The 18,925-nt window shown below is 32.4% G+C and overlaps 3 protein-coding genes across 4 annotated transcripts in view; 1 reads left to right on the top strand and 2 right to left on the bottom strand.

Moving 5' to 3' along the window:
* corn (microtubule-binding protein cornetto) overlaps positions 1–13,155 on the bottom strand; it is a 123,067-nt gene extending 109,912 nt beyond the window's left edge. Inside the window, exon 1 of the mRNA XM_088228175.1 lies at positions 12,926–13,155. The gene's annotated coding sequence lies outside the window, so the exon portion shown is untranslated. The remainder of the gene's footprint in view (positions 1–12,925) is intronic.
* A 1,803-nt stretch (positions 13,156–14,958) lies between these two features.
* Pop5 (POP5 ribonuclease P/MRP subunit) lies at positions 14,959–16,811 on the bottom strand. Of its 2 annotated transcripts, none has more exons than XM_088228182.1 (2): positions 16,632–16,811; positions 14,959–15,865 (listed from the first exon to the last, which is right to left on the bottom strand). In XM_088228182.1, exons 1-2 carry the CDS (start codon positions 16,649–16,651, stop codon positions 15,430–15,432), a joined length of 456 nt encoding a protein of 151 aa, XP_088084308.1. In that variant the 5' UTR covers positions 16,652–16,811; the 3' UTR covers positions 14,959–15,429. The 2 variants fall into 2 exon arrangements, with proteins under 2 accessions (XP_088084308.1, XP_088084307.1); XM_088228181.1 differs by lacking the exon at positions 16,632–16,811 and adding an exon at positions 16,229–16,602.
* An 85-nt stretch (positions 16,812–16,896) lies between these two features.
* Positions 16,897–18,409, top strand: LOC148280566 (MICOS complex subunit Mic10-like). Its single transcript, XM_088228183.1, has 3 exons — positions 16,897–16,979; positions 17,074–17,157; positions 17,239–18,409. The coding sequence occupies exons 2-3, from the start codon at positions 17,085–17,087 to the stop codon at positions 17,433–17,435; spliced, it is 270 nt and encodes an 89-aa protein (XP_088084309.1). The 5' UTR covers positions 16,897–16,979; positions 17,074–17,084; the 3' UTR covers positions 17,436–18,409.
* Positions 18,410–18,925: the final 516 nt, after the last annotated feature.

Raw genomic sequence — 18,925 nt, 5'->3', positions numbered from 1 at the left:
TGGTTTTTGAAAGGGATGAAAATATAACTAAATGTGAGATCAGCGTGAACCGAGATATTCTGAATCAGGTAGAAGAATTTGTGTACCTAGGAAGTATGTTTACTAGGGACGGAAAGGCCGAGAAAGATATTGAAAGGAGGGTGAGTGCCGGGAACAGGGTGAACGGTGCACTAAAATCTACTTTGGCAAATAAATGTTTATCGCAGGAGGCTAAACTAGCAGTTCACAACGGAGTTCTAGTTCCAACTCTAATGTATGGGAGCGAAGTATGGAATTGGAAAAATAATGATGAAAGTAGGTTGAATGCTGTCGAAATGCGATCCCTCGGGCGAATGTGTGGTAAAACGATGTATGATAGGTGCACAAATGTCGAGATCCGTGAAGTGTGTAAGGCTGAGACATGCATTATTGACAGAATCAAGAAAGGGGTGCTGCGTTGGTTTGGACATGTAGAGCGAATGGACAGCGAAAGAACGGCTAAAATGACCTACGATGCAAATGTTGATGGATGCAGAAAACGAGGAAGACCGAGAAAGACATGGCACGATAAAGTCCATCAAATACTTGAAGATGGACGTGTCAAAAGTAGGAATAATCGGCGTGCGTGCATGAGAAGATGTATGAATGTGAGGAAGCGAGGTCTGTATGCCAAGATAGAGTGTTATGGCGTTCTATCCTCTCTGCCTACCCCTACGGGGAAACGGCGTGATGGTTTGTTGTTGTTGTTGGATAATTACCTTAGAAAGCGTCAGTGTAGGCTGTTTCACATTCCAATATACAGGACCAACCTGCCAATGGTTATGCCTGTTGGAAGGGCTATCTCTATGTTGAACAATATCACTTTGGACATTGACATTTTTCACGTCTCTGAGGGAGTTTTTCGTTACAAGATTCTCTTACTTTTGAAACATATTATTCTCTGGATATTATGAATACTTATGTGTTATTTTTATATATACCTAATTTTGCTTTATTATTTAAATTATTTCTATATGTATTAATTAAGGTATTCCATTTTGTAATGTATATTTATTTTGAATATATATAGAATATGTATTAAATAAACATGTCGGATTGTTCTTAGAACTTTGACACGGAACCTAACATTTTATCTTTCATTATATTTGTGTTCATTTTACCCCGATTTTTTTTTACGCCGGTGTCTCTCGGAAAGGAACCCCGGCGTAAAACGACGTTTACCTGTACTTCTCTGAAAACTGCTTTGTCGGTCACAATCTCCGCGCCGTATGTTAGGACTTAGGACGGGTAGGAAGTAGGATACATTGGTTAGGTACTCTAGTCTTTAGGGAGTTTGGAATGGAGCTTCGATATGAAGAATTTAGGTTAGGTTAGGTTATTATTTAAGTTTATACTTTTATATTTTTGGTAACACTTCTGGTATGTATTATAATATGTGATCGACTGTGGAATAACTTCTATCCACTATCAATCAAATCAAGTCTTAAAAAATATTTCTTTCTTTAACACTCTCTTCCTCTTCTTTTGAAGACTAGTACAGAATTCATTTATTTCAATTTTAGATTTTATCCATCTCATTTTCTAATAAAAAGATTTATTTACAACACGTTAAAAATGGCCACAAAATTGGAATAAGTAGGTAAAATACAAAAACGCAAATAATTATTTTGACACTTTATATACATATACAATATATATACATATAAGGGCGGGCATATTGCCTTAAGGCAATTTCTTCCTACCTACCCAAACCGTTCAATTTGAGAAAATTATAAATACATGGACATATTGAATCTTACAATTTTATACAAAAATTTAAAAAAAAGATTCACAAAATAAAAAAAAATATATATAAAAAATCACACTATACTATGAAGAGAGGGGAGGGGATGGGAAGGAAAGAAGAAGGATAAAGGAACAATTTAAATATTAAGATAGTGACATTTCAATCTTGACTTAAATGTAAATATAGAAGGGGCGTCTCTAACATTAGTGGGTAGATTATTCCACAATCGAGCGGCTACTACTGTAAAAGAATGAAATTAGAGCGATGACAGGGTATTAAAAGGGTTCTCTCGTTACAAGAACGAAGAGATAGTCCGTGTTGTGAAAGAGGTTGGATGAGCTCTCTCAGATAAACAAGCGAAGTGGGATTATTTAAAATATTGTGAAGAAGTGATAGAATGTGAATGTTTCTTCTATGCCTGATACTGAGCCAGTGTAGTTGCGCGCGATACTCAGTTTTGTGGTCAAATTTGCGAAGATCAAAGATATTCTGCAATCGTTCAAATTTATCAAGTAATTCAGAGTTAGCATCTGGATAACATACATCCGCATAGTCAAGGAGTGGAAGAAGTAAGTTCTTTTACTAGTGGTAACACGATATTACATCACCGCGCGCAAAGTGATTATTTACCACAGTCTTTAGAGTTAATAAAGGTCTTTAATTTATAATGGTCACTAAAATTTCTAAGACACGCGTATCTGGTATCACCATAGACCAAAATTATATGCAAGGAATCCATTAACTTAAGTGCGATAACATCCGTTTAGGAATCTCTTCAAAGGATTTAGCTACTTCTCAATTCAGGTTATTATGATAGCTCGTCGTCTTCCGTCTTATTTAACACACACGTGTTATTTTGCGGTCATGGTGTCCGCTAGTAGTTGCAAATATAAATCGTAATCGATTTGTCAATAGGAAAATAATTGCAATCGGATAACATGAACACGAACCCCGGACTTCTGATCCGTTACTCGGCGGCACCACCGCGGGGTAATTATATGTAAATTAATGTTGTCATGCCAATATTCGGATAAAATCGAGCATAAACCGCAATTAGCAATTTGCATTGTACTCTTGATAAAAAAAAACGCCGGTCTTGATAACGTCCTCATGACTTCGGTCAGACCAGTTTGTCACCGACAGCTTGTACGTAAATAAACAATTGAGATCGATGCTCTGCACCCGTCTCCAATCCGATTCGTGGTGTGGTGGATGAGCGATCGGTTATCATGCGTTGAACCCCGGATTCGATTCCAGACTTGAACGGCATAATGTTTAAAAATGATTGTAATACGAAATATTATTTATTTATATTAATATATTTCAGCTTGCAATCGGTTTTAGAACCATACGATGCCCCGCTGACTTTTTGCCAGTGTCGAGTGCTATGGAGATATATGAGAGTGCGCCTACTGTGGCGACATGACAATACGGTGTCAAAAAGTTCCAGCGTGACTGTCACCCGGCCCCGGCCTGTACATTGCTATGGGAGTGCGCTCACTAGGAACTTTTTGTCACTCTGCCGGCAGACGCCTACCGAGCGGACGTGTGTGGTGAATTTTTCAGTTATATTTAAGATTAACATATTATTACAACAGTGATAAAGAACATTTTAGACAAGGTAATATAAAAGTCTAGGCATTTACAGGGCTTATGACCTGTCATTGGCTGGTTTAAGTGGCCACTTTACACACTGTAAAACATTCACTATTATACCCATATTTTAATATCTATATTCCTTCAACCCTTTCATTTGTTGATGTTTGTGAAGTTAAAGAGCTTCAGCTCTATAAAGGTTTTAACCTTTATTTATGCGGGCGAGATTTAAGATGACTGCTCCTCTGGAAGAAGATGATATTAACAACGAATTGTTTAATAGAAGACAGAGAACAGGCCAGCATTGTATACAATAAAATTAAATGAATTTTCAAAATCAATATAAAGCCAAAAATTGGACGAAACCTGCGGTCGGGTTTGGATTACGTTCGGCTGTACTTGGGTGGAAAATTAGCATAATTATAAATATTGGATTGTTGTCCATTCATGGGGAAGTTCGGTGTTTTTTAAAATATTTTTTTAATATATTTTTTTATTAATAAATTTCATAAGCGGTACATATTTTTAAAAATTCTATTCATATCTACTTTCACACATCTAGTAAATGTTATCACTGTAACTCTCCAAAAAAATAGACTAACTCTTGTGCTTGGAGAGTGACTTACACTGTTGTAGTTGTTTATTTATTAGAGTTTATATAATTTTAAATACGAGTACATGAGAAATAAAATAAAAACATAGGATATATAAAGAAAAAACAATAATACATTCATACTAATTAAAATTTAATGTAGTTTTTACACGTGATCCAAAAAATTCTTTAGATTTACTTTAAATTTATTTATTGATATATTATTGTTAATAGTTTTTAGTTCATTGGGAAGATTATTATAATTTTTTACACCTTTGAAGACAAAGCTATTTTGACCATGACTTGTGTGGAATTTAGGAATTTTAATATTATGTTGGTATCTAAATGACTTATTCATCTCAAATTCTTTTTTTAAAAATAAATTTGTATAATAGAATTTATTTTATAAAGAGTGTCTACTGTATGAACCTTAAATATTTTATATAGACTTTCCGTATTAAATGTTAAGGGTTTCTTTAGAATTACTTTAATAATTATTTTTTTAACTATTTTAAGAGGGTTTAATTTATTTAATTATTTTTTTATTCGTTAATAGACTATTAAACTAAGTCAAAAAAAGTGTTTTTAATTTTTATGTATCGTATCATCAGGGCTATGATTTTTTTTAAATGTTTGGCTTTCCTGAAATTACTCCGCGTGACATCTGGGGTTCTTTTGCTCTTCTTCTCGGTCAGTTCTGCCGATTGGTCCGCTGTTGTCGACTACAGTTAGCAGTTCTAAGATCTACTTCTCGGTCAGTTCTGCCGATTGGTCCGCTGTTGTCGACTACAGTTAGCAGTTCTAATATCTTCATATTTATATTTTTGTAATTCCTTTGTCCTTAATAAGTTAAAGTTCATAAAGAGTACATTGAATAACCGTTACATTTACGTATAAGTTATATGAGTTCTATAGAATAAAAAACAGCAATCTGACGCTTTTATGCAAATCGAGTCATAGGTAGGGCAACATTGCCCTATTTAAGTAGTTTTTGCTAAATAGTAAGCTTTTTGCTTAATCAGATTTTAAAAACCTTATTATTATCAAATGCAGCAATCTGCGAACGTGCTTCGTATTCAAATTTTTTGTTTTTTATTTAAAAGTAAAAATTAGTCTTTTTATTTTTTAAACTGTATTAATAACTAAATAAAAGTAGTACAAACATAAGTAATAAATATTTAAAGTAGATTTTAATATAATTTACACAACCCTATTATTTATTTATTTATTTATTTTATTAGGTAAACAAACAGTATGTACACATATATTGCCAATTTCTTTGTATATTAGTGTAAGAAACTCATGCACACACCAAAAAAATTGTCTACACTTAATACAATAATTTAAATTATGTTCAATATAATAAATGTAAAAGAAACGAAATAAAAAAATATTTATATAATAATAATAATAAAGTTAAATGTCTGCTTCTCTCAAAATGTCTATAATTTTTGACCTAAATTTACATACATTGTCACAAAAAATATCAGCCTCGGTAAATATATTGTTATATTGGTCGCATATTCTAGGTATTGTAGATTGTTTAAAATAGTTTGTTGGCGCGTTTTCAGTGTAAAACAAAAGATTTTGTCTTGTCGGTCTAGATGGCACACGGAACGGAAGTCTTTCTAGTAGGTTTGGAGAATCAATTTTATTATTTATTAATTTGAATAAAACTAACCGGTCCAACATTATTCTTCTTAAATTCGAACTTGGTAATAATAAAAAACAGCAATCTTTGAACATGACAAAAAACAAAAGCAGCAATCTAACATTCGGTTAGAATCATATTCAGCAAAGTTTGAGATTCAGTATCAATAACAGCTATCTGAAAAAATCTATAATTAATTATTGTTTTAATTAAAACTAAATCTATTCGAGGATGAATACAATATATTTAGAAATCTCTAACTAAAGTAATTCAATACACAGGTAATAATTGTACTAGTTGATTAAAGCGTAAAACAATTTTTCTTGTTTACCGCAAATTAGTAAAGTCAGATTGCTGGTTTTGATTTTATCCAACTCATGTATTTACGTATACCATAACAAAAAAGCACTAAAAAAAAAAACAAATTTACTCGTTAATTTTGTGCATTTTATTTCATTGTCTTTTATTTAACATTCATTTCAATTAGCTCGTAAGGTTTTACAATAAAAACGCCTAATTTTGGGTGTTTTGAAGTGACTGAACTAATCATTACAGATGAACTAGCTGACCAGCCACATCTACGTCGAAAGGAGAAGATATTATACCTCTACGCCAACAGCGCTCTGAATTCGGTGAACGCGGATTTGCGGTCGCAGAACCCACGGCATGGAATGCTCTCCCAGCAGACGTGCGAAACTGTAAGAGTGAAGTGATGTTTCTGCGATCCGGGCTGGTATTCCAAACGCTCTCGCGGCCGTAGAAAAATAATTTATCTCGCGTATTTACATACAAAATACACGAGATAAAGTGTTTTCTACGGCCGCGAGTGCGGTTCAGAATAGCACCGCAGACCTTTAAAACCCACTTGTTCTATAAATCATTTGAATGAATCCGTAGCATGTTGTAACACAGTAAATTGTTTTACTTAAATCACAAATTCAAAAAGTAAAAATTAGATTTATTTATTTATATAATCACATTGTAAAGCGCCCTTGAGGTATTACCAAACATTCCGAAAATGGCGCAATATCATCATCATCATTCCCTTTCCGCACATAATGGTGGATTGGGCACTGCATTGATACACCGATCGCAGCGTATCTTGATCATTTTTGTTACACACGTGCGTTTCCAGAAATTCTCCAGCAGCCTAGTGGACCACATGGTGACGATATCTACCTACTGTCTACAAAAGATTCTCTTCGGACATCTATCTCCCTTTGTTAACCATGGAGTTGATACAGTGCTTTATTTATTTAGTTTTTATTGCTTAGTTCTTGGCATGAACACTTGACAAACTTACTACTATGCTCTATTTTTTATAAATTTATTGATATCATTCTAACTTTGCTAGAATTCCACTCGTCCATGCGCTTTGTAGCTGCACGATGATTGGTTATCTAGCTTTCATATACCAACTTAAAAATACCTAAATTTTATAAATGGGGTCTAGAATTCCAATCGTCTATGCGCTAAGTAGCTGCAAGACGTGTTGTAATCTTACTCCTTTTTATTATTCATATTATTTTTATTTCTTTTTTAGTATCATTAATACACTAAATTTATTTGTCAATTTTTAAAATGTGTAAATGGGAGCTAAATTTCTAACTGTCTATGCGCTCTGTAGCTGCAAGACGTCCTGTAATCTAGCTCCTATCTGTTATATTTTTTTATTGATCTTAATTGAAAACGAGGAACTAGAATCCCAACCGTCCATGCGCTCTGTAGCTGCAAGACGTACTGGGATATTTATTAATTGTACAGCGCCCTTGAGGTGATTTTCACAAAAATGGCGCTATATAAATTATCCAACTAAATATATATATATACATGAAGGTAGGATGATCAGTCTTACGCTTCAGGTATCAGTCCAGGGACTATGAAATATTGTAGTGTGAAAACATCATTTTAAATCAATATTTCGTATCAACCATGTCGAGAATCGAACCCGAGACCTCTCGCATGGTAGGCAAACGCGCTGGCCAATACACCACGAGGCCGCTATATAAGTTATCCATAATAATAATAATAATAATTTAGTAAGTTTCGGATTCGGCTGCAAATCTTGTTTGAGTCAGCCACCACTTATCAGTCTTATCATTACCTTTCACTAGAAAATAAATTACGTGCGCACAAGGTGACACGGGCTCATTTTTTAAAGAACGGTGTTCAAATGTTTTTAGAAGAGTTTACCAAAGAACAAAATGACTCGCCTACAGTCTGTATTGAATGCTGCAGCGAGACTTATTTTCAGAATCTCTAAGTTCAGTCATATCACTCCACTACTTCGGGAATAGCAATGGCTACGTTTTCCACAGATGGTCGAATACAAACTCTGTTGGCTTAAATTATTATTTTTTTTCATTTTTATTTTTTATTTTGTTTATTCAGAAAAATAATAGCAATACAAAATAATATACACAACATTATAAAAAAAAAACACAAAATAAAGCCTAATCTGTTTTCCACATAAATACAATTATAAAAATCCAGTTCAGTTAGATATTAATTCATATAAGTGCATGTGTGCGGGTTTTTTGTGTGAGGATGCGTGTGTAAGTGAGTGGAGTGTGATTTTGGTAGGTATGTGAATACGTGTGTGAGTGTATATGGGTGTGAGCGTGGGTTTATGGACAGAGTAAGTGTGTATTTAATACGAGTGAATAGAAACATCTTAAATTTATAATAACAATATATATTTTTTTTAATGAAAAAAACATGTTTTTTTTCATGTAAAATTTTTTTGATTCTTGTTTTAAAAGTGAGTTTACTGCAGTTGAATATGTCTATGTTATTGAAAAATACATTATAATTACGCGCCAAGCGAATCAGAGGAGAGTTCTGTGCATAGTTGGTGCGAACTGTAGGTACATGGAAAAGTGATTGATTCGTGTAACGGGTGCGGTAGCCAGGTACATTAAGGGCCAACTCAGAAACCAGAACAGGACTATCAAGACGTCCATTAAGAATGTCATGTAAAATCCCCATATCTAATACCAAACGACGATCCTCAAGACAAAGTATATTATGTTTAGGACAAGAAGTTTTATAGTTAAGGTCCGTAAATCTGGATCTCCAATTGAGATGTCTCAAAAATGTTTTCTAAATATTTTCAAGCCTTATCTTGTGTATGGAATACTGAGGAGACCACACAGAGGAGGCATATTCAAGGAGGCTGCGAACGTAAGCGAAATAAATCAATTTGATACTACCAATATCATTAAAAACTTGGTAAGTGCGGATAACAAAACCTAAGTTTCCGTGTGCCCGGTACACTGTATTATCGATGTGGTTTTTATACGTAAGTTTTTTTATCTAGAATCACACCAAGATCACGAACACTTTCAACTCGTTGTATAGCTTGATTACTTTAAAAAAATGATTTTAATAGGTTTGGAATAGTTTATATAATCACTTTGTAAAGCGCCCTTGAGGTATTATATTACGAAAATGGCACTATATAAGTTATCCATAATTATTATCATGTATAAATTACTGCACAACTCTGCTCCGGAATATATAAGGGAACCATGTATTCCAGATGAACTAGCTGACAGGCGTCTCATGCTTAGATCAGCTACGTCTACGGCGAGAGGAAAAGTTATTATACCTCAACGCAAACAGCGCACTAAATTTAGTGTACGCGCATTTGCGGTCGCAGGCCGTATTGTATGGAATGCTCTCCCAGCAGAGATGCGAGGCTGTGAAAGTGAAGTGATGTTTCGGAAAAAAACTTAAAATCTACTTGTTCTCTAAATAATTTGAATAAATCCGTAGCATATGACAACAAAATAAATAGTTTTAGTTAAATTACAAATTTAAAATCTTCAATTAAGTTTATTTATATATAGAATAAAGCGCCCTTGAAGTATTATGTTACGAACACGGCGCCATATAAGTTATCCATAATAATAGATACTGAATTTCACTCCCTACGAAGTTTATAAAGGTTGATAATATACATACATTAACTACACCATGTGAAGGTTAATAATATTCATGCATTAACTACACCATATAAAGGTTGATAATATACATACATTATACATACATTAACTACACCATATAAAGGTTGATAATATACATACATTAACTACACCATGTAAAGGTTGATAATATACATACATTAACTACACCATATAAAGGTTGATAATATACATACATTAACTACACCATATAAAGGTTGATAATATACATACATTAACTACACCATGGATGGAGAACGGAACATACGTAGATACGTGTGAGGCTTATGACCCGTCAGTGGATGGTTTGAGTGATCACTTTACGCTGTGTAAAGTGATCACTTTACACACTATTCTGCCTTGTTTTCTTAGACAATTAGGTATCGTGTTGGATATGAGCTTTTTCTATAAAATTATTAATAACCTAATCGATAGCCCAGACATTGTTATAAGCATTTTATATCGAGTCCCTGTCCGTAGAACTCGCCATTCTGTACTCTTCGATACTCCGAGCTCGCAAACTCATTATAATATGAAGAATAGCACTCTTCGAAGAACACTAACTGCCATAATGACAGTTTTAGTGACATCGACATATTACACTGTAAATACTATAGTTTTATCAGATCTGTTAAAGACATTTAAAATTTATCTCGTGCTTAACTTTTAACTTTTACTTTTATATACATCTACTACCTGTATGTAGTACATTATTGTTGTGAATTTTTTGTGATCATTTTGTGTTCCTGGAAGCAGAGAAAAAAGCATTGGGCATGACTGAGCGTTTGAGCATGAGTTTAAGTATCATCGTTTTTTAAGGAGTCAGGGCATGTCTTTGGGTATGTATGTATATATGTCAGCTACATCCAACAGCGCACTAAATTCGGCGAACGCGCATTTGCGGTCGCAGGCCCTACGGCATGGAATGCTCTCCCAGCAGAGGTGCGAAACTGTGAGAGTGAAGTGATGTTTCGGAAAAAACTTAAAACCCACTTGTTCTCAAAATCGTTTGAATAAATCCGTAGCATGGGATAAGAAAGTAAATTGTTTTTCTTAAATTACAAGTTTAAGAAGTCAAAATTAATTTTATTTATTTATATGATCACTTTGTAGAGCGCCCTTGGGGTATTATGTTACGAAAATAACGCTATGTGAGTTATCCATAATAATAATGTCAATGTCTGTCAATAACACAAAATTTGGGACAAAAAGTATTTTTTAGAGATACCTATATAGGTTTCAGTTCTATTATTTCACAAAAAATCAACAGACGAAATAATCGAAAAAATATGGATAGAAATTAAAAAAATTAAAAAAATCAACCAATGACAGTTCATATTAATTTTGGCTAACAAAGTTTCGAGGATGTAATTTTTTTAGGTATCTAATAGTACTAGTTGTGAAGCTAGCGCGTTCGCAAAACTCACACAAACGCATTTAAAATATACAGGTGTTGATTTAAAAAAAGGTTATATTAAATTTTAACCAAATGTGCTATCTTTATTGTTTATCAATAAGTTTGTATTTATAATTTTTCCAATATAATTTGTACTGTGCATTTTTACTACACTGTATTAATTGTTATCATAATGAACACAAAATAATAAATAAAAAACATGATTGTTTAAAAATATATAAATATATGACATTTCCTTAAGTTACTGTTTTTTTTCACTCTAATCCAAAAGAGATATTGAAAAACATTAAAAATAATATCAAGATTTTTAAAATCAATACTCTGTACATTAAAAATGTTTTTGTGTAAGTTTTGCGAAAGCGTCAGCATTAGATAATCGACCTATACATGATTTGATTAGATGAAAATATGTGTTTATAAACTAGTGTTTTTGATTCATAGCTTAATACATATACATCGAATACATATAATTATGTTTTTACTATTGAGAATCGCAGCGAAATTCAGACGAACGCAGAATCATCCTGGGTATATTTTATTGCCATATTATCATTAGCAACTAACAAAGCAATAGTTGTCTATGTCTCGCTCATAGGCGCATGTGAGCGCGAGAGAGACAAATATTATTTTCATAATATGTTTTATATTATGTTTTATATTTTTAGTTTATAAAACCCTTTTCAGTTTTCAACATTTTGGATAACTTCACTTTAAAGTTTAGTTTACCGGTGTAAAAAAAAAAAAAAAATATTATGTTTTATTTTAATCCTACTATGACTTATATTATAAACATAATATAATGTATGTATTATTACGTCTTAATAGTGTATTATGTTAACTATGTAACTTTATTTTTAAATTAAAAAAAAATTTACATTTGATAAAATGTTAATTATGTTTAATGTGTAACTTTTTCTTATTATATAGTATGTATAATGTAAAAGCCCCATGGGCGTCAACAGAAAGAAAAATAAACAAATAATGCGTATGCCGAGCGATGTCATACCGTGAGCTTTTTCACAGATGCCACACAATGCGTTTGTGCAAGTGCTGCGAACGCGCCAGCTTTAAAAAATCCACCAGTAGGTACATGATAAATTCGGAAACTCGATCAAACCACATGAGTGATTTGTTTATCGATTTAATAATGTAATTTAACAAATGTATTTTCTATCGTGTTTTATTAAAATATAATATTTAGCTATATCAACAGAGCATTGTTAAACGTGCTTTAAAAGTGACTAAATGGTTTGCTCACAAATACATAACTCAATGAACGTTATATTTAACACAAAAAGTCGTGAGAATTCTCTTTCAACAGAACAAAACATGACATTTCATGTTCTCATGAACCTATGTATAATTTAAAAATATGTAATATTTCATTATCTTGGGTAAAAAGTGACATCTTTACAAGACATGGTTTTATAAAAAACACTTGGATTTCTCTTTATATTTTTTTCAAAGCGTCATTTACTCTACACAGGAGATGACATTGGTAAGTATTTTTATCAGATGCTGGTTTAAAATAATTAATTGAACAATTTACACAATTGTTAATATTAACAGATTAACTATCCGTCCACGCTAAGATGGCACACGCGCGTTATAAAAACGTGAACTAGGTATTATGTGTATATGAATGAAATCATATTATGTAGTAAAACACATTGTATAAATATTAAAACCAAAGAAAGAATATGATGTACACTTTTAACGAATGTTGTTATTATTGATTGCACAACTATCATCCTCGTAATGTGAAAATAAACGATGTAAGTGAAATGACTTTCTATAAATTTCCATACTTGCGTGTGAATATCAATTATTCCAGATTGAAAAACACAATTTAAATTATTATACAGAAATGTTTAAAAGGCGTTGTATTGTTATAACATCAACATGTTTGCATACAAAATATAAAATGTATTATACTTACAATGTCCATTCACTATTTTGTATTTAAATAATACACTGAACTCGATGTAAACAATAATTGGAATATTCCTTTGAACAACACAATTTCTGAAGCACCACAGTTAGCGATAGGCTCTAAAAGTGTTAATTTGTTTGAAGACACAACTCAAAAAAAGTTCAAAAAATTCACAAGCACGCGAAAAGGACGGACTAGCGAGAAGCGACAGACTGACAACAAAGCGCCGCACTAATAATTAACGGCTGAATATAAAACTAAACTGACATCTGGATTCGGACCATACTTTTGTCGACTACGCTTGTTCCAATGAAGGCGTTGCTATTTCTTTTTTTTTCTTTTTCACTCTTCAACAAATAGCAGGGGAAAAAAGAGAAAGAGAATACGAAATAAAACTTAGGTGACTCCGCCTTTTGTATTTACCGTAGTCGCTTAAATTTATTGACAACTGACATGTGGTTAGTGCTGCCACAGAAAATAAAATATTTATCAAGTACTCACCTAACCACGTATTACATTAGTACAGAAATATTTTTTTTTTACTCCAAGAGAAGGAATCGAATGAATATTCAAAGTCAATATAAAATATGAAAAAACTAAAAACAAATTGCTTCTCCTTACTTTGTAGGGAGAAAGCTGTATGACAAGAATTGTAATTGATGTGTGTTTTTATAATTATTGTTACCACAGATAACAGGAAGAAATAATATTGTTATATTATAATTTGACTATTTTTTTATGTAAATAGGTACATACAAGTACCTATCAAACAAAATACTTATTTTGAATATTTTATCTTCTTTTTGATTAAAAATCACTAATACATTATCACCAACTGACTTATCAATCATTGTAAATTGTATACTGTTTTTATCTGCTAGTTTACCAGACATAATGTAGAACTATACAACTATCAAATTTGTGAATCTGCCCCTGTTTGTCCATGTTCCTTCTTCACAATGAAACTTATACATTTTTGTAGTGGGTGTGAAGGTTTTCACGGTCGCTGTTACCAATATGTTTCTTTTTTGGGTGATACCGTGTGTGTTGGATTTATTCCGACGTTTCGGCTACCATTGCAGGAGCCATCTTCAGGGTAAACTAAGCTAATCGAGTAAACCGAAACGTCGGAACAAATCCAACACGCACGGTACCACCCAAAAATAAACATATTGATTTTTATAGCGGTTTTGAAAATGGGAATAACACTTCAGAATCAACAACTCCAAAAGCATACAATTAACTATTATAATTATATGCTTAAAAGTAAGTACAATGAAAAATATTGTATTGCGGTTGCACCATTGACATATTAATTCATATGTCAATAGATTGAACTCCTTAAATTGTAAATATTTTAAACATTTTTAAAAAAACGTGGATGACAATTTGACAGTGTGTACATACATTTTATATTCTATTGCATTATTATTTTTTATTATTCCACAATCTAATCCAAACAATTATTAAAAAATATAGTTGATTTCAAATATTTTTTCACAACATCTTTATCATTACAAACAAATAGCTTATTCACTATTTAGGATCCTAGAGTTATTTATTTTCAAAGTAAATTAATAAATTTGCCAGCCTCATAGTGTAGTGGGCAGTGTGTTTGCCTACCTTGCAAGAGGTCTTGAGTTTGATTCCTGACGTGGTTGACATGAAATATTTATTTAAAATAGTGCTGTTGCCCTAGAATATTTCATAGACCCTGGACTGGCATCTGAACCATAAGACTGATCATCTTACCTTCATGTAACAAAAATGATCAAGATATGCTGCGATTGATGTACTGATGCAGTGCCCTATGCATCATTAGGTGTGGAAAGGGAATGATGATGGTTATGGAAATATAGAAACACAAACTATCACATGGTCAGGTCTAAGTGAAGGGTAACTGATCTGAACTGACCTAAAAATGTTGCCTCGTTGACCATTGAAAGCAATTAATTTGTAATTTTTTTTCAATGTGTTTAACTCTTTTTTAAGTAATTTTTCAAGTCATTTACACATTTTGAATAAACAGAAGTCATAAGTTGGAGCAGTTGTAAATCTTTATTTATTTATTTGCAGATTGAAAGAACGATGACTAACTTACACCTGGTCATCGTGTGTGTATTGTGAGAATCTTTTATTACTATGCTTAAAATCTAATTGTTTATAAGTATAGCAATGGAGAGGGTTTTCTTGAGTAGAACATATGAAAGCCTTGTGACTTTTTGATTGGGCTTTGTGATCAGATGTTGAGGGGTATATCCAGTGTTTGTCTGCAAATATTTGCACACTAAAAATATTGTTACACTCATTTTGCGTATTGATCCATCAGCAGTTTCAAATTAGCCGTTAGCCTTACAATAAAATGTATTAGCGATGTACAGAATAGAGATTTTTTTTTTCAATATGACTTATATTTAAAAATCTGTTTATTTTAAAACAAAATCTTAATATTATTTTACATATTAACATTACAATAATGAGGTAAAAATACTTTATTATTTGAGCAACATTTATGTCATTTCAATATTAGTATCAACAAATTCCATGATAGCTGTTTTATAGGCTTCCTTTTCTGCATCTGTCCTTAAAGTTGCAAAAACCGCCATCAATCGCTTCCGTTGATATGTTAGGATAAATTTAAAGCACTGTTTCATTGTAGCTCCTGTATACAAAGTTCTAAGAAATATATTCCTTCCTTCGATGCAGTTTACAAATGGCAAAGAGCTCGCTAATATCCTGTGGGGTCCGTGTCTAACTTTGATAAGAGCTATTTTAGTTTTCTCATTGCAATATTTAGTTGTGAATCCGGATTTGATTGCTGCTGAGCCAAAATCTCCGTGCATTTGTTGAACTTTCATCGTAATAGCATTATGGAAAGAATATGGCTTCAGTGGCAGTGGTACATTTTCTCCTTTTCCTGGTACATTGATTTCAATCACATAATATCTGAAAAAATATGTTATTCTTCTTTTATTGTATGCACTCAAGAAAAATAAAAATACAATTATTTTATGAGAAAGAAATACATAATTAATTTCTTCTTCCTTATCCATCTTTATTGAAGCACATTACATTAGAGGTACCCTCTGGGCGTTTATAAATAAATAAATTAGCACACTAATGCCAGCGATATCTTGGTCATACACTTCAGATGCCACTACTATGAAATATATCAGTAAAAAAATACACTTAACGTACAAATATTTATTTGTATTTTCTAATGACTTTCGAATCCGGAAAGTTTCAAAGTGATTATGAACAAATTTGAGACATCTTCCATATGCAGGGCACTGGTGTAATGGTTCTCACCTGTTCAGAATCCATGTCCGGGACTTTGCCATGTGCGAATGTCAGCTTGAGAAAGATCTAAATCATGTTTTTTTTTATACCCCTTAAATGATTTGTTATTCTGAGTTACTATCCAACCTCTTCGATATCAACGACCCATTCCCTACTCATATTCTAACTCTCCTGTCCCCAACCAATAAACATGTATTCAAAATTTTATGGAAATATCACACTTGTATATAGTACTAACACATGTGTAAATATTTAAATATATAAATTCTGAAAACCGACATTGGCTACACCCCAGTTAGGAGGTAAATAGGCAAAAAAAAAACCAAGTAGAAGAACCCAGGAAGTCATTCATAATGGTAGCAAATGCACTGACTACTACTCCATGAGGTGAAAAAATAAATTTATTACATACCTATTTTTAAATCGAACCATAATATCCGTTATTATTTCAATTACATATGAACTCTACAAATATACACAATTATGTAGTGTTCTAATAATTAAATCTATTCTATATGGATTCTAACAATCAGAATTTTGAAAACTTTTATTAGTCATAGACACAGCTGACATTCACGATGACAGATTCTCTTTAAATGTAAATGTTGCAAATGTTGAAATTTGGGGAAAATATTAGGATAAGGATATTTATTTTCCATAGAGAGCGATCACCATACTTTGGAGTTTTAGAGATACCAATATAAGCACTCTACTTGTCAGACTGTGACATAACCGGGGCCATATTTATGAAAATTTAAAGGTTATTTTTTAGTATTTTATAATGTAAATTACATAAAAATCATTTTTAAACTAAAGTGAATAATAGTATAAATGTTAACACTTTTCTTATTTAGTTTCAGCCACCATGGCTGTCAATTCCGAAGATCTCCTGGGTAAAAAATTCGACAAATGTCTTACGGATGGAATCATTAAATTGGGTAAAAATTTGGAATTTTCGCTTAATTTTCAGTTTATCGTCCAAGATATGTTATCTCGCTAATCGAGATTTTATTTTTAAGGAGGAGGAACCGCCCTCGGTGCCGTGTTTTCATTGCTGTTCTTCGGGAGACGAAGATGGCCCCTGTTGGTAGGAGCGGGTGTTGGGATTGGGATGGCATACGCGAGCTGCGAAGTTAGTGTTAACCAAATGTTCAAATCCTCAACTCTAAAGGAAGGTAAAATTAATGATCCAGATACCGACACTAAACAAAAGTAGGATTATTTTAGCTTCCATGTTTTAAGCTTTTACGTTTTTATTATTGTAGAATCAAGTGTAATTTATCTTTTTTTGTTAAACGGTTTATTATTGTGAAATGAAATATACTGTTTTGTGAAAAAAAGTGTTTATTTAATTTCAAGGCCAAACCATGATAGAAAACATGCCCTTTGACGGGATATATCTGCAACATTTGCTTGTTTATTTTTTACCTTTTTAAAAAATATTTTGCATCTTGAAATAGGGCACACTTAAACATATGGTACTTGAAGTGAGGTTTTCAACAGTTCCTAAGTTACCTAGAACACTACATCTGAGGAGTTGTGAAAAATTATCTCTAGTCGAGTCCTCGCATTTAAATTTCGAGGAAATGGCATGTGATGTAAAAGGATGAATAGCAGCATTTAACACTCATAACTTTATTTCATTAGAGAAGATTTTCCATTTTCATATGCCATGCTTAAACTCAAACCAAATAGTGTTTTAAAGTAAGATAATTTTTATTTATTCTTATATTTCCTGGATTATCCACCAGCTCAGTTCTGCTAATAAAAACATGCTTCTTTAATTTCATCTATGACTCAAACCCACGTGTAAAATGTACATGAGGACCTTGAAATCTATTTCTAAATACTTTGCAATTTTTCAATATTAAATATCTTATTCACAGTTGAGCTGTTAAAATGATCATGCCCAGTTCATAAAATTTTTTGGCTGTGGTATTTGAACAATCAATTTGAGTGATTTAAAAATAATTGACATGTTCTAAATATGTACACCATCACATTATTGTGCAATTAATTTTTCAATATGATATAACTTTTGTTTAACTATTTCACAGTTCACTGCGAATCTTAATGAGGAACTTTAGCCCTATGGGAAATTTAATAAAAAACTGTTTTCTTGCGCGTGGTAAAAATTATAGCATTAAATTGTGCAGCAAAGTTTCTTGAAAATGTACAAAAAAAAGAAAATATTTTAGTAAAAACAAACTACTTTGGACGACGTCACTAGTTATAAATAATACATAATATGAATCAACCAATGATAAGAGAGCTGTAAAAGATAACCAGAACTGACCGAGAATAAGCGGAAGAGAAACTCCGATGTCACATGCGGAGTAATTTCAGAAATACAAAACTTTAAAAAAATCATAGCGCTACAATAAATAAATTTAAAAAAAAAAAATTGGGTTAAGCTAGGGTTTCCTAAGACAGCGGTGCCCGTATTTTAACGGCCGTAGTGAACGGTGATGCAGTCGTAACGTCGACTAGAGAGTGGTTTCCTAGGAAAACGGTGTTAAATGGTGTTGATAACACCGTTTTCCTAGGAAACCACACTCGAGTCACCGTTACGACGGCTCTCCACTGCATCACCGTTCACTACGGCCGTTAAAATACGGGCACCGCTGTCTTAGGAAACCCTAGCTTTAGTTTAATAATCTATTAACAAATTAAAAAAACACTGAACTTTCTTATTGGTTGTATGTA

This window comes from Micrasema longulum, unplaced genomic scaffold, assembly GCF_059751315.1.
Source record: "Micrasema longulum isolate JH-2025_06_02 unplaced genomic scaffold, ASM5975131v1 h1tg000569l, whole genome shotgun sequence".
NCBI lineage: Eukaryota > Metazoa > Arthropoda > Insecta > Trichoptera > Brachycentridae > Micrasema > Micrasema longulum.
This window is presented reverse-complemented; position numbering and strand designations above follow the sequence as displayed.

Excerpts from the sequence above, each read along its gene's own strand:
- LOC148280566 (XM_088228183.1), top strand. The coding sequence starts at position 17,085 with ATGGCTGTCAATTCCGAAGATCTCCTGGGTAAAAAATTCGACAAATGT. Across the intron at positions 17,158-17,238 it reads GGATGGAATCATTAAATTGG|GAGGAGGAACCGCCCTCGGT; the intron begins GTAAAAATTTGG and ends TTTATTTTTAAG.
- Pop5 (XM_088228181.1), bottom strand. The coding sequence starts at position 16,260 with ATGGCAAAGTCCCGGACATGGATTCTGAACAG. Across the intron at positions 15,866-16,228 it reads CGGACATGGATTCTGAACAG|ATATTATGTGATTGAAATCA; the intron begins GTGAGAACCATT and ends ATATTTTTTCAG.